At 40.0% G+C, this 18825-nt stretch overlaps 1 protein-coding gene across 3 annotated transcripts in view; it reads left to right on the top strand.

The window, feature by feature from the left end:
- LOC119746327 (nascent polypeptide-associated complex subunit alpha, muscle-specific form-like) overlaps window positions 1-18825 on the top strand; it is a 51978-nt gene that overhangs the window by 19625 nt on the left and 13528 nt on the right. For 2 of the 3 annotated variants that reach the window (XM_038223208.1, XM_038223207.1), the window contains exons 4-14: window positions 6562-6717; window positions 7220-7411; window positions 8052-8158; window positions 8674-8800; window positions 9616-9765; window positions 10168-10268; window positions 10710-10877; window positions 13014-13022; window positions 13938-14042; window positions 16049-16532; window positions 17615-17623. In XM_038223208.1, the coding sequence (XP_038079136.1) occupies window positions 6562-6717; window positions 7220-7411; window positions 8052-8158; window positions 8674-8800; window positions 9616-9765; window positions 10168-10268; window positions 10710-10877; window positions 13014-13022; window positions 13938-14042; window positions 16049-16532; window positions 17615-17623 (1608 nt within the window). The remainder of the gene's footprint in view (window positions 1-6561; window positions 6718-7219; window positions 7412-8051; window positions 8159-8673; window positions 8801-9615; window positions 9766-10167; window positions 10269-10709; window positions 10878-13013; window positions 13023-13937; window positions 14043-16048; window positions 16533-17614; window positions 17624-18825) is intronic. The other variant, XM_038223209.1, reaches the window with a different exon arrangement.

The following is an 18825-nucleotide window of genomic DNA, read 5'->3' as shown; positions in this document are numbered from 1 at the left end:
ATGATTGTTATTTAGAGTGGTTTCTTTTTAAAGGGGGAATTGCAAAGTTCAAGTTGTTGATGGTTTGTACTGTTTGTGGACTGTCAGTCACATTTGTGTACTCTGTAAATCTGTGAGGGAGCTTTTATTATTCTAGTGGGTGACCCTCAATGACGGAAGTGACAAAATTAAACAAACAAAAAAATGTACATGTACATGTAGTTTTTCCGTTCATTAGGATTTTAGTTGTTTTGCTTAGATTATTTTGGTGTGGAGACAAGGGGAGGTTTGCATGTTGATTTGAAAATGCACACAAAAACAAAGCAAATTAGGTTTTGCCCTTCACCGACGTATAAACACTGTATACTCAGTGTGTTACCCCCCGAGTGAAAGTTGGAAAAAAAATCATCAGGTGGGACTCGAACCCACGACCTCCTGCTTTCTAGCGCAGGTGTCTTACCACTCGACCACCGAGCTAACGGGATCGGTTCGAGTCCCACCCGGGTGATTTTTTCCAACTTTCACTCGGGAGGTAACACACTGACTATACAGTGTTTATACGTCAGTGAAGGGCAAAAGCTACATGTAATTTGATTTACATCACCCCGACGCAAAAATTCCATCTTACGAAAAACAAAGCAGATACATGTGTATTTTTGTAGGTACCGGTACATAGTTTTTTAATACATTGCAACTACATGTACATGTACATGTACATGCAGTGTAAATGTACATATGCATCAGTCTTGTTCATCACAAGTCCAGTCACAAGTAACAGTGGATGAACAATGACAAAAGAGTGAAATTGTCAGAGTTGTTTTGAAAACCTTGTGTCCTGTTTTGGGACTGCATGACTTGAGCAAGTAATGGACTTCTGATGCACTCGATTTCAGTGCTGGCCACAAGTTCAGTATACTTGCACTGTGTGGGTACATGTACAATTTACATGTACAAAATGTACGCAATGTACACATGTATTGTTCCGTATGTACATGTACATGTATGTAGTTGTGGGGACTACACACGAGATGCCCCATGGTACTATGGGGACCAAAGATGCTGTGGGGACAGCAGAAAGTCCCCATAACTCGGTCCTAATTTGCCTAACAATCAAAACTTCCCCATAATGCGGTGACAGCCCGCCCATATGTACATTCGCAAACATCTACACAGTACCATACGTGTATACATGCACCAAAGGCCCCAATCCTTTGGTCTGTACATGTATGTGCGTTTAAAGTACATGTAATAGGCCCCTAATGGCTATCGGACAACTATCGGAAGTTGTCCCCGTCCCTCGTTCAAAACAACTGACTTAACAAATCACTTCTGATTACTTCATTATCCAGTGTCCTCGGACAAAGAGGAAATTTAATTTGAACAGAATCTGCAAGTACTACATGTAAATAGCCTCTCTGTTATTGAGTGGTTACTTTTTACAGGTCATTTCATTTCCAAGTATTTGTGGTCATGTTAGTTATACATCCGTCTTTCACTTAGAATCTTGATCTCGCCATACAGGCTTGACGTTTTTTGTAAACCGATCGAGGCATGCATTCGTTTTGGTGTTGACTTTCACCCCCACGCAATTTCACTGGGGCATTTGAATTGATTGCTGTACATGAGTCGACCGGAAATTCATTTGGTAAATTGCCGGTAATCGCCGCCCCCTGTATAATCGTGACTGTGGTCTAAGCAGCAAGGTGTGTCACGCATTTTGTGTTTGGGATCTAACCACAACAAACGGATCAAAATCAAAACCTTTAAAGTGGTTCTTTCACACAATCAATACTTGCAGTCAGGCATCAAATCCCTCTGAAATCAGACCATTTCTGTATCTGTATATTATAGTCAGCAAAGCATCCCAGGGGAAACATCACACCAACTTAGAAAGAAGACAGTGAGAAGAAATTACAGTTTTAGAGGTGGGAGGAAAAGCCCAGAAGATATTCTGGGGAAAACCCACGGAATCAGGCAGGGACTGAAAACCCAATCCACATATTGACCCAGGCGGGATTCGAACCCGGGTCACAGCGGTGGAAGGCGAGGAAAGTACCGCTACGCCAACCTGACTGACTCCCCTCAAAGAATGACATTGAGTATTGAAAATACCAGTAGTACAAATTTGAAAGTATTAAACCTTGTCGTTTTTATCAGACTCTTTATTCAATCACAATCCCTGAACATACTTTTTAGAGTTGTTAATTGGAAAAGCAAGTAACATTCTAATTAAAGAGTGTGTATTGAATTTACATACAATTTTGTATTCACCTACAAATGAAGTGACCAACTAGTAGTGGTAAATTAGTTTAAAGTTCAAAATAAAGAATATTATTCTTTCAACAAGACTGGGCATTAGAAACTTTTGTCAAAATGACCCCAAGCTTAAACCATTGCTACAGTCTGTTTATGCCCCCACCCCAGTCTGTTTGTGCCCCTCACCCCAGTCTGTTTGTGCCCCTCACCCCACTCCCTCACCATGACACCCCCTCACTGACAAAGACTTTGACAACCCAATGGCTGATAAATTATTGTGCCTTGTCACGAAAGGTGCGTTTCTTTCAAGTCAACCCAAATTGTATTCATGGCTCAGCATGTACAGAAGTGTGAATACGGTACATGTACCCCTTAGCTCTTTTGAGTTCGCAGTGATGTCAAACCTGTTTTTCTTTCAATCCTGTTTTTTTTTTCTCACTCGGATTTATTATGAGGCATTGCAGGGTTAAACCTCTGGCATGTGGGTTTGTATTCATGCAGTTATTGACACACATCAACGAGTGCTTACTGTGGGATAATGCTCAGAACCTCTGCTTATACAATCCAGACAATAGGCATAGGCTACCAAACAAGAAAGGAAAATGCCTATTGTGTGGACATGATGTCACTTTGTACTGGTACCGGTACTGGTATGACCATGTGCAAATGAAAAACAAGTTTTGTGTAGTAAAAAGTGTTTTTTGGAACATGAGCATGGCTGTTGCTAGTCTTGGCCCAAGTCTTGACAGTGATCAAGAGTAGTAGTGGCAATGTTGTGTAACGCCCTTGCATATATTGGTTTTTTTTTAAAACTTTTTCGCACTAATGTCTCGGTCGGTTTGTCGCAATTGGGGCGTGGCCATTTTATGTTGATATGACCGTCTGTGTAAATTAGAACAAAACTGCAGTTCCCATTTGCTGCAATTATAGTCGCGCCCTCGTGCGTGTATCACTGCGTTGCATAATTAGCGATGACGCTCGATCATGTACAGCCAGTATGTTACAACCATCGGGAGAGCCATTCAACCATTTCTCGATCGCTGATTGGTTCCCTAGGAAAGCCTAGGGACAAAATATAGACATAGTTAAAGGGGCTGACACGAAATGGCCAAGACGTTGGTGCGAGTATAATAAAACCTAGACACGACATTATCTGCTGTTACGTTGTGATTTCTGTGAGCAAAACGGGCTGCGTCACGCGGCCTGGCGCAATATGCGCGAATTATCATGTGGCTTCGATTTACGCGCATACTTCATACGTATACCACGTAGGCCTATGTTCAGGCCAGCGGCGCCAACGCACTTGTGCACCACTTAGTTGTTTTTTTCCCATACGCGTACGGGACCAAACGATTCCAAATAACGCGTGCAGTGAGACCGCTCTCATCATGGGCGTGACGCCGCGTCATGCCAATAAAGGGCGTTCGCGTAATCATTAACATTATTCTATACGCTTAGCATTTTGCTCACAGGCGCAATAGCAAATGTCGTGTCTAGGTTTTATTATATGTTTATGAGTCTAACTGTTGCGCAATTAGAGGGCGCACTATGCACGATTCACAAATGATCACTAGCGTCTTGGGCCAAGACTAGGCCGTTGCAAGAAAAAGGCATTCTACTGTGTTGTCGAAAGTCTATGTACGTGTTCAACATGCCGGGAGGGAACGCCCGAGGCTGTAATGTGCATTGTACAGCATATACCGGTACATGTACCGTATACTGTATTATCATGTCATTAGTTTCACTCAGTAGACTGATCTTATTTTAAAGAGGTTGTGGAATGCTCGAAGACATTTCCGTCATTTTTCGGGTATATGTAGCCTAACGTGTGATGAAATAAAAACGACTATTGTGTCTGTCATGAAATGAGTACAAAAGGTACTTTTGAGAGCTGTTTTTCAGGTCCTGTTTCGACCCAAACGTGCAATTTGTGTGAAAGTCGTCGTTGGGGGCAGCAAACAAAACATAGTAAATTGTGACGTAATAAACAGGACTCCCGATGCAGCGTAGCATAAACGAGTCCTGTTTATTACGGCACGATTTGCTATGTTTTGTTTGCTGCCCCCAACGACGCATGATGCATACTACATTCATGTGCACATTTATCTGTACACTTGTACATGTCCATATACATGTACGTACCGTACATGTATTTTGCTTCCAAACTACATTGTACATGACTATCAGGATTGGCGGTCATCATTTCAGGAAGCTTGCCAGCAAAAATGCCCAAAGGCATTGAACCATTGAAGTTTAATTCAGTGGGATTGTAATTGTCTTCATTCGTTCGAGTACGTGACAGAGCTGTACATGTTAAAGGGAATATACATCATTTGCTTTTGCTGTAATTTTCAGAAATGGATGGAATTGGGGGGTTGGAAATATATAGCAAATATAGTTACACTGACTTTTTTGAGGTTTTGGGTTCGAAAATGCTATGAAAACCAAGAAAAACAATCATTTTCCTGTAGTCTGGTTCCCTGACTCCATATAAGAAGAAACAGAGCAGTTTACATACATTGGGGAATTGTAAGGTCAGGGAACCAGTCTAGCTGGCTTGTACCTGTTTATAGGTGTGTAATCGATTGCAAACAAGTGCGATGGTCAATTGGGGCCAGTATTTGAAAAAAAGCCAGTTTTTTCCAAAGCTGGTCGGCCGACCAGCGTTGGAAATTGATACAAAAATACCACTTTTCTTGAAAATGACAGTATACCAGGTGCCATGATTTTACAGGATGCTTTACACTGTCATTCACTAACAGTCCAGCAAGGTATTTCAAACTGATTTGGAAGTTTTATTTTTTGATGTTTTGCAAATGTTGTATTTTCCCTTTAAGGCAGCGTCAAAGAGATACACTTGTGTACCATCCTGAACAGTGTACATGTACGTGTATACCCTACAACAAAAATCAAATAGGACTTATCATGACATATAATTATGAGTAAATGACCTCAACCTTGAATTATTTCCTTAGCAGACACTCTCAGTCTCAAAACTGCACGATAGAGTAAATTTTTTCATGATATCAAGTAATACACAAAAATTGTCTGAAAAATCAACATGCAGAACCACCAAGCTTTTCAACATGGAACCTTGACTCAGTCACACCGAAACTCGTGAAAGAATTACTTTGAAAAGGTTTCTATTTTGAATGACCAGGTAAAAAGAAATCCTTTATCCGTAGATTGTGTTGGTGGTTTGTTGAACTGCATCCTGTACACAAATGAGTGCTGGTTCTGCTGAATTTTGCAAAATGGCATCTATACCTTTCAGATATTTCAGTACATGTATGGGTATATGTACTTTTGTGTGAAAGTGACTTCTACAGTGTTCAAGTAATTGACAATAACAAAAAAAGGGAGTTTACTCCCATTATGAAAACGGTTCATTGCCAAAAGGTCGTCAGACACACAGACTTGTCCAGTGTTCAATATGTACCGTAAGCCTAGGTGTATGAAAACGAAAATTGTTAAAAGCTATTTAAAAAGCTGAAGGCCCTATAAATGAGGATCACCATAGTGTGTACAAATGTTTTTGATTGAAATGTTTTTGATTGAAATGTTTCAGTTTTTCTTTGAATTTCCTTTATTATTTTTCTAAGACATTTTCTATTTCTAAAATTTGGCAATTGCATTACCTGGCTAACCATTATTAGGTGAAGAATACAAAAGAACAAAACACAGAGCAGTTTCAAAACTTAGGATATATAATTTTTACAAATTGCATATTCAACATTTAATGGTCTCTAATGATAAGGGACAGTTATTATCTCAACTCTTACATGCTGCTCAGCTAATGATGTCAAACATTAATTCACTGTTTCCTTGCACTTACTGGCAAATATGCTGAACGTTAACAAGTTAAAGTCAGTTTCATAAGCCACTTATGAAAATAATTGACATTTGTGAATTGCATTTTCAACATTAATTGGTCATTACAGATTAATAAGCAGCTCATTTCAGTATATTACCTAATACCTAATTGCGTCAAATTAAAAAAAAAATTGAAAGTGCAAAATGTCGTTCCGGTTATCACTTTCAAGACGATGTAAACTTATATGAGATTTTTTTTTAAATAAATAAAAACAGTCAATACTAATAAGAGGCAGTTATCATGAATCCTCTCATTCAACTCAACAATTCATGTGACCCACTGTCGGTTAGCTTGCACTGACTTTCAAACCATAATGTTCAGAAAAGGAAAGAGGAGACTGTCATTCAAGTAGCACTTCAAAGATTGTATTTAATGGTCGTTACAATTGGAACTGATCATCCCAACCCTTTCTAATCTCATCGACGATCTGGTCTCCGTTTCCTTGTCTCCAGATTCAAGTAGCTGTCAAGTGTCTGAGCTCAGAGCGGTTCTCGGCCGACAAGGCCCAAGACTTTGTCAAGGAAGCGGCCATCATGTACTCGCTGAATCATGAGAGTCTGGTCAAACTGTTTGGCGTGGTGCTGGATGTGGAAACGTCACTGATGCTGGTGAGTTGCATTCAGAGGGATGCAATTTAAGAATGGGAGGAAGATTATTTTAGAGGCTACTTCTGTTCAGAAATTTCTTGTGAAATGAGATATTGACTTGGAAAAGGGCAATGGCGTAGCCAAAGAGGAAGGGGAGGGTGGGTTTGAACAACCTTTCTTGACCACAAAAAAAAACAGCAAAGGAAACCAGAAAACTCTAAATATAAATGGAGAGGCCAAATGTCAATTTCAGCTATTCAATGTTGCCAAGAGTTTCTGTTCCTTTATGAAGTCCTCTAGAGAGCAAACATGTGTATAGCTTAAAACATGCGCTAGTTGTCCATGTTTGTTTCAAAAACAAAACTGCTTTAGCCACATGAGAGACCTGTTTCAGGCACTACCAATCATTTACACTGCAAAATTTACTCTGTACCAGTACAACCACTTGTCCTGTTGACCCTGCTGACTTCGAAACTGATGGCTGAGTTTTTTTTTTCTCCCCACCCCTCCCTCCCCTGGCCAGGTGACGGAGTTTGCCGCCCTTCGGTCTCTCCTAGAGAACATCAAGCAGCCGACGCTGCGTGCCTCCTTCCCCATCACCCTCCTGCTGGAGTTTGCCGCTCAGATAGTCGACGCCATGAGGTACCTTCACCTGTCCAACATCATCCACCGAGACTTGGCCACTAGGAACATTCTACTCTTCGTGGATGACGATGTGAGTTTGATAACATCAGTGCATTTGTCAAGTATGTCACTAGTCCATCACAAGTCCGGCTAAATCAAAAGTAACGTTGGAAGTCCGGTCACAAATAACGGGGTAAACAATAATACAGGGTGATGCAAAAAGAGGGAGACCCACTTTTGACAGCAATTGTCACCTATTTGTTGAGCATATTTCAAAGTTCAATTTGATGATATTAAAATATTGATCTTTAAACATAAAGTGACAAAAAAAATGATTGCAAATGCATATTTTGTCTCTGAGATATGATAGTTTAAAATTGTCATGTGCCAAACCTGTTTGTCCATGGACGGCTTTATTCCATCCGCTTGACTGAGCTCCGAAGCTTGATTTGAAGACAAAAACACCACTACACTAGACTTACACGTGGACAACAGTGACTTTGGTGGCTTGTATTCAAATTAACATATAACACTATTCTTGCCTTTTTTATAAGATTTTTTTAATAGTTTGGTTGCTTTTTATTCAAACTCACTGGACTAGTCTTTTGATGATCGTCGTCACTGATTTTGCTAACCACCATTTGGTGCAGAATTGTGACTGTGATACAGCAATTGAGTAGTTGTTAGAATCAATTTTAATGGTTTGGTCTTTGCTCAATCTGGTTTGTAAGGGCACCAAGAAAGTCAAGATCAGTGACTTTGGTCTGTCTCGGAGGTTGATCCTCGGTGAGAACTACCGCAGTGAGATGAAACCCAACTTGAAGCTGCCGCTAGCATGGTGAGATGATTTCTTCCTGAATTCTGATCGTTAAAGACCACGTAAATAAGGTTCATGCCCCTCAATAACATTGGCAAGCCCTGAACCAAATGTTTGGGTGGTGGGGCGGGACCTTATCCAACAAGGGAGAAGAGTCCCTTTATTCTTTTACGTTGTTTACGTTGTTTACGATCCCATAATACAGAAGGTTAATTGGAGGGTTTTTGACATGCAAGTCTTACTAATATCCACAATGGACCCAATGAAATATTAGTCACTAATACATACATGTAGAATAGCATTAATGCAATAGGCTGAAAATAACTTTCTAATATACTTGCTTACACAGACATTTACCTTGCATGGGAACTTTCTAAGCCCCAAAACTCGCCAATTATAGAAACATTATGCTAATCAGGTTATCAGAATGCCATTTGATCCGTACAGCTTATGACTGCTTAGCGCACACATTTCTTGAGGAGAACTCTAAATACTGTGTTTCATTATACCTTCCTCTTTGGATTATCCGCTTACAGGATGCCAGTGGAAGCTCTGACTAAGCTGACCTTCACAAAAGCCAGCGACGTCTGGAGTTTTGGCGTGACCATGTGGGAGATGTTCACTTACGGTCGCCAGCCGTGGGCAACACATACCGGAGAAGAGGTAGTTAACTTAACTTGTCTCTAATCCTCCAGATTGTGGGTTCCAGTCCTTCCTGTGGTGTTTGTGTCCTTGGGCAAGACGATTTGTCACAATTTATCCCCATGCAGGAGTAAAGGTGTACTTGTGCTTGTTTTAGCTGTTTGTGCTGGAACGTCAGATCTGAGCTTTATTCTCTCAGTGGAGCTGAGATGGTCTTGGGAATGTTTTATAACTTATAAGCGGATCCAACGAGCAGTGACTTAAGAAGGATGTATTGCCTTGAGCACAATATCAATTCTTAAATTTATAAATATATGTGTATACGATAAAACGAACCCAAATGTTGGAACCATTTGTTTTAGTGAAGTTCTGCATGTAACACTTTCAAATTATAGGATATGAAAGCCCAATTCCTAAGCTTTCTTTAAGTACAATAATCGTTCAAATTACTCACGTACTTTTCAAGTTAAGGAAGTTTAAACACAACCATCGTTTTAAAGTTCTGTCCACGGATCACCAAAAAGGTAAGTGTTCTTTCAGCAAAACGAAAACGATTCACATAGGGATGAATGTAAATTGTTTTTGTAAATTCTTGTACTATCCTAGATTTGTGTGCTACACGCAGAACTTCACTTAAAAAAATGGTCCCTTCGTTTGGTTTTATTTTTTACTCGCCCTGTATTATACACACACATGTAAGTGAATCTGAGTTCATTTAGAAAGGAATTACCCAACCAATTGTGTCAACTTTGAGTTATATTGGTAAAACATCAAAAATACTATATCGAAGATAAATTCTTTTAAAACGAAAAATAAATGTTGCCATTTGTTTTTAGATTTTGAAAGCAATAGACAAGCCAGCATTACAGCGACTGGAGAGACCCGAGGCCTGCCCCGTCAAGATTTACGAAATCCTCCAGAAGTGTTGGAAGCACGAACCGGAGAAGAGACCGAGCTTTGTTGAGATTTGTGAAGAGTTACCAAAGGTAAGAACCACTGGTAAAAGTAGTCTTTTACTCACCACAAAAATTGGTCTTAAAGACTCAGTTGCATTGGGATGTGCAGACTAGTGTTTGTAAGTATTAAAAGTATTAAGAGCGACGCAAGTCATTCCAAAATAGAATTTGATTTCAGACATGCGAACCTTTTGTAATCATTTATTTGAATTGACTCTAGAACATTTTTGAAGGTCTGCAACTGTCAATCTTCCGCATGAAGTTGCTCTTATTGAATTCAAAATCTTCAATAAATTTTGTTCGGCGCGACTCTGGAAGACCAGTCTTAAGCGGGTGTTACAATTTCCGTCCAGTGTCCATAACATCGTATCCATTAATTCTGTTCAAGACTCAAGACAATCAATGATCAATTACAACTCTCTGTTTATGCAGGCCAAGCCAGAACAAGTCAAAGCCATCACCCACTACAAACCTACCAAAGATGGAGAGTTGGCCTACCGAGCCGAAGATATCATCACTGTCTTAGAATCAAAGTAAGATACAGCTTTACTCCAAGAACTTATAACACTGCTGATTCTCATTCTTTGCTGTTGTGGTAGTGTTTTTTTCTACTCTGCAATGTCACAGGGCTTGTTATTCACTGGCAAAACAATGAAGAATTTTTTGGTAGAATTACGCTAAAAAGAATTATGTTTATTAGACGAAGGGTCCTTGTCAGCGAATTATATTCTGCATTCTGCATCTTCTGCGTGGTGTCTGTACAGCTTTTCAGCTCTACTTTTCTTAAGCGAACATCTTGAAATCTGTATCATTACCACTGGTTATTTGAGAGCGTAAATTGAAATCGTTTAGGTGGATTTTAAAGTATCGGAAGGATAGGATTAAGTAGGTAATGCCAGTGGCACAACTAAAAAGCCTGGTCGTTTTGGAAATTAACCCTGTTCTCTTGATTTCTCTTACTCCCTCTGTACCAGTGAGCATTCCGGTATCTGGTCTGGTATCCTTTCCAGTGGCAAGATAGGCACTTTCCTTCGATGCAATACGACCCTCATGGGCAGCAGCAGCACCAGCGCTACCGGAGGGAGTAGGCTACGTCGGTGGAAGAGCGGGTTTAGATCAGACAAGAGAGATGCCAGGAAAAGGTATTTTGACGAAAAACTGATCTTTGCTTACATAAAATTCAAATTTTGAAGTTGCTCCATCTTCATTTTTGTCAAAGGCTCAAAAAAGACTGAAGTAAATCATCACCAAAAAGAGGCACAGTTTCGGCTTTGCAGCTTTGTGAGATTTGTATCACCCAAAAGAAGAAAAAATAAATAAATGAATTGCGAACACTGTACACTTGGTTTTCTTTTTTACCTCATTTTGGAAGGTTTTGGGTTTTAGTTAATGAACGCTTTTGTGGATGAACTGTTTCAGATACCAACCATGTTTTGCATAAGAGATGTAAATTCCAGTGTTGGAATTTGCCCATCGCTCAATTAATTTATAACGACCGTACACTCGGACATAAATGTACGTATGAGTGAGCTTGTTAGAAAAACAAAAAAATCAGCTTACCAGTGCAGACCCAGATTTCATACCGCTTGACTGCTGAGCTTGTCCAGGCTAGCAGCGGATATTGCAATTAAAGGCTTGCAACACCATTGGACCTGTTTCATACATGCACATACATAACATCTGATTTGAGACAAAGATTTAAATGTCCTGAGGAAGATTCATTTGAAAAGATGTGACAGTTTCATCAGACTAACCAGGTCATTGTCAGGCATTGTGTTTAACCCTAACCCTGACAGACGCAACACAGTGCATCAGGTGGAAAAGTCTGGTGCACTTTGATGCAATTGGCTACCAACACCAGTGCATAAACGGCCGCTTCTGAAACAATGAGAGCTAGTCCCATAGACCAATGCCACAGTTGTATCATGCTGCGTTCCCTGGACCCGACTCTGAGGCAGTTTGGCCTTGAGACTTTTTGCCTGATGGATCTTGCTGCACTGGGCAGGCTTGTCACTTTTAGACAAGTGTTGCATGTTGCTGCGTTTGGCAGGGTTTCTAGCCAAAATACCCCAGAGGGTTTAATCTGTAAATCATCATAAATGTATTTTAATATCCCACTTCTCAATTCTTTAACCCATTAGCACATGTACTACATTGTATTACATTGTATTACATTGTATTACATTGTATTACATTGTATTACATTGTGTTACATTGTATTACATTGTGTTACATTGTGTTTGTAATATTCACTAAAGAACCAATAAAGCCATTGAGTGTTTGGGCGGTTGAAGGGTCCATGAAATGAATTTTTCTTAGGAAAACATTTTGTGCAACTTTCTCTTCCTCTTAAATGTATCGACAAAACTAATCGACATCCCTGTTTGGTTAATTTTATTGAAAGTGCACTTCTTTTAACATTTTAAATTGTCCATGCTTTTCCGGACAACTGAGGGCGCTGTTGCTGTGATGTCATTTCAGGAAGACACTGTTCAGTTTAGGGATTTTCTGTTCAAATGGGAACCCAAACATTTGCTCACTGAAAACATTCGTGAGAAAGGTTTGCTCATAGGCTTACTGCCATTGAATCACCAAAGAAAAGAAAATTCACGACAGCAAAATATCCAAATTCTGGCAACTTTTGGTGCTGAAATAGCTGTAACATTGAGGTTTCTGCCTGAAATGACTTCACACTTTTGCTCATGAATATGGAAATTGGCATCAGCATAAAAACCAAAAAAAAGCACCAAAATACCCTTGAAAATGGCAAATCGAAAATTGAAAATAAGGTTAAATGGGACACAAAGGTGCATTTTCAAGGATTGCATTAAAAGAATGACATTGCATGGGCCTTTTAACCATGAATAGACCTTTCCAATAAGCCCCGCCCCATGGTGTTTTAGCCAATCACAGTTGTGATTAACAGGCATGCAACTTTTCCTCGGATAAGCTGATTTCCTCTTTTTTTTTACTTCCCATGTGCGCCATTGAAAATAGAAAAACACTATACAAAGTCTTGGAAAGATTTGAATTTCCTCTTTTTTTTGTGACTTCCCAGTTGCATGCCTGGATTAAGGTCCGATGTGCGTGCGCAAAAGTGTGGCATGCGCACATGCATATAGCCTAATGGATCGGTGAAGTGGAAACTAAGTCATCTAACGTGGTGTATCCAGGACAGTATTAATCCATTTCATCCATGTTTGCTCTTTCCATGTTCATTCTCTGATGTGGTTGCATGCTTTGGGTCATCTTCGGGTATCTACTCACCACATGTGTAGTTGGCATGGGTACGTATGTCAACGTACAGTAACATGAGAAACTAAGTGAAATCCCGCAACAGAAGTTCAAATACAGAGCTCGGCCAATGTTGGAAAAAATCACAAACCCAGATGTTAGTCTTGAGCAACTACAAACTGTTGCAAATGACTTGTTTCTAAATGAAAGCCTCTTTTGCAGTAATTCCTTACGATGCTGTAATTCTAATTTCAGAGGAATAAAGAGTTACATTCCACTTTGTAAGAAACATGTATAGACAAGACTTGGCAAGGTGAAATGTTTAGTCATCTGGTACCAACATTTGCAGGTCGACTTTTCTTTGTGAAATTATTAGGTTTGGCCTGGTTTATTTTCAGACCAAATCTAAGTGGTGTGGTCTGAATTTGTGGATAGGATGTCATTTACTTTCACTAAGTGTCTTTTGGTACGCAGGGCTTAAATAACCAAAAAAATGGCGTGAGATTTGAATTAGAAAAAGCTAGACCATTGGTAAAACTTTTTAAAAAAAAAGTTTTAAAAAAGAACAATTTGCTGACAAAATAACAGCTTGGTGTCTTGTTGGTGACTAAATCCTACATCAAATTAGGTTTTGCCCTTCACAGACGTATAAATCACCGACAGTGATTTACATCACCCCGATGCAAAATTCCTTTTTATTAATAGTTAATGCGATAACCCGCTGCTATGTACATCCGATTCGAACCAGCCAACCGATCCCGTTAGCTCGGTGGTCGAGTGGTAAGACGTCTGCTCTAGAAAGCAGGAGGTCGTGGGTTCGAGTACCACCCAAGTTTCACTCGGGAGGTAACATACTGAGTATACAGTGTTTATACGTCGGTGAAGGGCAAAACCTAAATTTGATAATCACCCCGACGCAAAATTCCATCTTATTAATAAATCCTACATGTATGTGGTGTGTTTTGCAGCCGATTGACGACAGATGCTATTGGTACACCCATGGGCGCCAGGCATATATTCCACGTCGGGCCGGACGGCACGGTGCAAGGAGACGCAACATTTGGTGGAGACTAGTAAGTAACTGCAACACTTGTTTAGGGCCCGTGACCATTCATCCCCGGTATGAAAAGGGCCCCCCGGTAAGCTCGTCCCCTCCCAAGAAGTCCTCTCGTACCGTCCCAGCTATCGGCCCAGGAGCTGGTCCGGTTGCTAATCAGGAACTCCTCTATCCTGGGGTCCATTGTTTGCAAGTATTGACACATGTAATATATCCCAGAAGAAACCTACTTGTGGTTTTCATCTCTCAGCGCGAAACAATAGAACACTTTCGTCGGCACAGATCAAAACCCCTGCCATGGGGTTTCGCGCACAATGGGACCGTAAATTTTATCTTTAATCCGGTAAGTCTGCTATTGTTCTGCTCTGGATGTTCTCTGAAGGGCAATAAATTGGTGCGCCTGACTGACTTCAAAACTTCTGGTCAGACAGGACCATGTACCGGACGAGACTGGGCTGAAGACCGGACGAGGTACCGGGGGGCCCTTTTCATACCAGGGCTGAAGGGTCACGGTCCCTCAGTTGTAGCTGACAGCATGCATGAGTGCAATTCCACGGTTACTCACGTTATGAAAATGTAACGTGAGTAACCGATTTTGTGCGTCTTGTTTATCATACATAACACATTTTTCTGGATGTCACCTTTGGTGCTCAGGTAGGTCTAGGTCTACTCTATCTACCATGGGGATAACAGTTATTAAACCTTTTTAGTAAGGTAATTACAGCCCAAGGAAACTCAAAAGTACATCAAAAATGTAACGTGAGTAGCCGTGGAATTGCCCATGACAACTGTTTTAGTATTAGGTCCCAGTTCCATGGCTCTGCTCTGATAGTTAAAACTTCCCCTCTTCCTGTAGCAGAACATGTTTACGGTCAGCATATTTCGCGGGTTAGCTAGGAATTTTGGCTTATGCGCATGTATCTCATAACTAAGTGTTCTGTGCTTACAGGTTTAGCACATATTTGGGGAAAAAAAGTTGCAACCTGACGCGCCTTATTTTCTTCATATATCATCTCAATGAAGGTCATTCATTGCAAACATGATGATAAGACATGAATCTGGGACTGAGAAACATTTCAAATTTTGGTAGGAAATTTCTTGACTCTCCATAGACTTTGTGCACAACCGCTGAAGTGGCGTCAGGTTGCAACATTTTTTTTCTAGATTTGTTTTGATAGTGCTGTTAGCACAGAGTGGTGATTATAAGTGTAGAATTCTGTGGTTTCAGAGCCACGGAAGTGGGCCCTGGCATGGACTAATCCAGGACACAAAATTAGAAGCCAGTTACTGAGGTGTATCCACGCTTGTTTGCATGTCGCCTGAATTCTTTAAGTCAAGGCGTGTGCTCAGTTTTGTAATCCTTTGGTTGAAGGAACATGAAGGGCCAGTTTGCGACCTTATCAATGGCTTTCATTTGCGGTTATCGAATTAGTCTATATATTCATAAAGATTTTCACATTCATAAAGGCCTTCATATTCAATATTCACATTCCTTAAGAAAGAAACATGTGACCTGTTCTGTCAAAATCAGACTTTTCTGGGCATAAGATCAAAAATGAGATTTTTGCATATTGTTAAAATATGTTCTTTTTCCTTTTAATAGGTGGTTTGATTTTTTAATCTGGTCATTCCTGTGCAAAGTTATGCTATTTTGAAATTTGTTGTGTCGAAAAGTAGAAAACGGAGAAACTGGCCACGCACGTCACAAAACAGTAATTTCTTTAACTGATATACCTTAACAAATCGTCAAAAAAACCTATATTTAGAGTTCAACTTAGGGTTTCAAACTTTTATCGTATATTTTAGACATGTTCAGGATTACAAAAAAATCACCCCACAGCGTTTTTTGGCCCTATCTCAATTTCAACCTCTGCCCAGAAGCGTCTGCATTTGACAGAACAGGTCACATATGTGACAGGGATGTAAATTTAAGTTACTTGATAATAATTTTCAATATAACTTGGTTTTGAAACGTATTTGTCCAATGGGAATTTAAAAAATTGTTTCCTTGTTTTTTCCCAGTCGTACTCTTCCAGCAGACAACAAGGTCCGTCAGCCCTGGAGTAGCTCCTCCTCTGTCTCCTCGGCTTCCTCAGCCTCCACCCGTTCCCCTCCCCGCTCCCCCTACCGCCCTAACCCCCCACCCATGGCCGCCGGTTCCTCAGCCACCTTACCCCCTAGCAAATCCGTGCCGTCCCTGCCTCCACACTCCTCCCTTCTCAAAGCCAAAACCAACGGCGAGATGACAAACAGCACTCCTGAGCTGGCCACCGCCGGCGCCCCGCTTCACGCAGACCAGGATGATCTAGACATGGATCTCACTGAGCCCCCTGTAGTGTTTCCCGAGGAAAGAGAAGTATTTGTATCACACGCTCCGGCTGTCACATCCAGGATAGTCGAGGAGCCCACAATCTCCCCACTGACAGAGACTCCAGTAGAAGCAGCCGCTGCAGCTCCATTCACTGCCAACGGAGGAGGCAGAACCCCATCCCCTGATACCTTCTCCGTGAGTTGCCTTCCTCCCACTAACCTCCTGAAATTCATTTCAGCTTTTTTTTCTTTAAAGTTCAAATTTTAAATTATTTTCATTCCTCAAACAAAGGCAAGGGAAGTACCTCACGTTCTCAGTGAGTTGCCTTCCTCCCACTAACCTGAAATTCATTTCAGCTTTTTTTTTAAGTTCAAATTTTAAATTATTTTCATTCCTCAAACAAAGGCAAGGAAAGTATCGCATGTTCTCCGTTAGTTGCCTTCCTCCCACTAAGCATTGTGAAATTCATTTCAGCTTTTTTTTTTTTTAAGTTCAAATTTTAATATATTTTTCAGACCTCAAACAAAGGCAAAAATGAAAATAAAAAATTTAAAAAGAAATTAAGCTTGTCAAAACAAAGGATTCTCCAAGTGAAAAAAGGGTACCTGTGAAGGTACTCTCTACTCGACAGGCTTGAACAGAAAAGAAATTGCAAAGAAAAGAATATGAAACTTAAAATCAGACTTACGTTCCCCATTTATCTGTTGAGAAATCCTAACCCAAAAAATTATGATCAAAAGTTAACTGTGACTTTACTTATTACTGAAGTGATAGTGATTGATTTTACACGTAGTTTGGTTCTTGCTATACACATGTACATGTATTGTTTGGTTTCGCCAAAAAAAGTTGGTCTGAATCCAGTTTTGTTTTTGATAACTTAACATAAATATGAAAGTGTGCAATAATATTTCGAGTGATTTTTTTTTAGACACTTCTGTTTATTTCAGTTTCAATTCAGACCATAACATTTGCACCAACTCTGTTTCTGCTTCTGAGAAAACGAAAGTAAAATAATATCACATTTTTATAGAAAAACAAGGGAAGTGAAAGCATCACTGGTGTAAAATTTCATCCGATTTATCAAACTTTCTCTGTTTTTCCCCTTAGCAGCAGGTCAAAGTTTGCCAGCGCATGGTTTTGTTTTCTGAAACCACACTAACCACTTCTATATTTGGCGCTCTTTCTGGCCGCTCTGCAAACTGATTTTTGTTTCGTTCTGTTCTGTTCTCTTTTTTCCTGCTGCTCGTCATTCGCTGTTCTGCCGTCGCTGGAAGCAGTTGTCTTTGGTGAGTATGGCAAGCAAGTAGCGCGTTTTTGTTTTGAACTTGTAAGCCTCAATTTTCTCAGCAGATTTTGTTTCAATAATAACATTTTTACCAAAAATTAACCTACATAATGTCGGTAACATTTAGTTGAAAATATATTTTTGCCGCTGATTTCATTGTGGACATAAAATTTACACAGCCTTCATGAAGGTAAATGTAGTTTCCCACGGTGTAAAGTTACACTTTTGATTCAATCATGAACAGTTTTCTTTCTTGGTCTGGAAATAAGGTAAGTGTTTTATTGCTACAAAGGGGATCAGTTTAGTTGACATGTGGCAGATCTAAAGGGAATATACAACATTTTCTTTTGCTGTAATTTTCAGAAATGAAAGGATAAGGGGGTGAGTATTTCATAGCAAATATTGTTACACTGACTTGTTTGAAATTTTGTGTTCGTAGATGTTGGAAAAACCAACAAAGCTGGTTGGCCGACCAGCATTGGAAATCGATACAAAAATACAACTTTTTTTTGAAAATGTGAGCACACCAGGTGCCATGAGGATGCTTTAGACTGTCGTACACTAACAGTCCAGTAAGGTACCGTATTTCGTGATAATTGGGTAGTTGTGTTTTTTGATGTTTGCAAATGTTGTATATTCCCTTTAAGTCCGCACATATTTATTGCAATGTAACGTATCCATTGTAAAAGATGCCTTGTTATGGTTCCAAAATTTACAAACTTGGATAGAAATTAAGTCCCTCAATCGTCTGTTGTTTCAAATTTTCTGAGAAGTCAGACTGGTAACATGTTAATGCCCATGAATAAATCTAGTGAAAATCTTTGCCAAATTCTTGAGGTAAATGCCAATGTCAGTTGCTGATCACAGATCATTGGATTCTTGGCCACATTTTCATTTGCCATATTGATTCATTCATCAAAATGAACAGTTACCGAACATGCACTTTCTGACATATACATGCTCAGTTTGTGGTTAATTATAATAATAGCGGGTTCTTATATAGCGCTTTTAACTAAAATCAAAGCACTTTACATTATTATTACCCCTGCTCATTGGGCCAATTAAACATTCCAAATACCATCTCAGCTCCCTGGGGAGTATACAGCTCGATGCAGCCTGTTAGGCGCAAGGAAGCTAATTCAATCACAATAACTATCTCTGCCCTCGTAGGTACCATGTACTCCTGGGTGGAGAGAAGCAATG

This window comes from Patiria miniata, unplaced genomic scaffold (assembly GCF_015706575.1).
Source record: "Patiria miniata isolate m_02_andy unplaced genomic scaffold, ASM1570657v1 HiC_scaffold_7, whole genome shotgun sequence".
NCBI lineage: Eukaryota > Metazoa > Echinodermata > Asteroidea > Valvatida > Asterinidae > Patiria > Patiria miniata.
The sequence above is the reverse complement of the archived record's forward strand: the minus strand, read 5'-3'. Positions and strand labels throughout refer to the sequence as shown.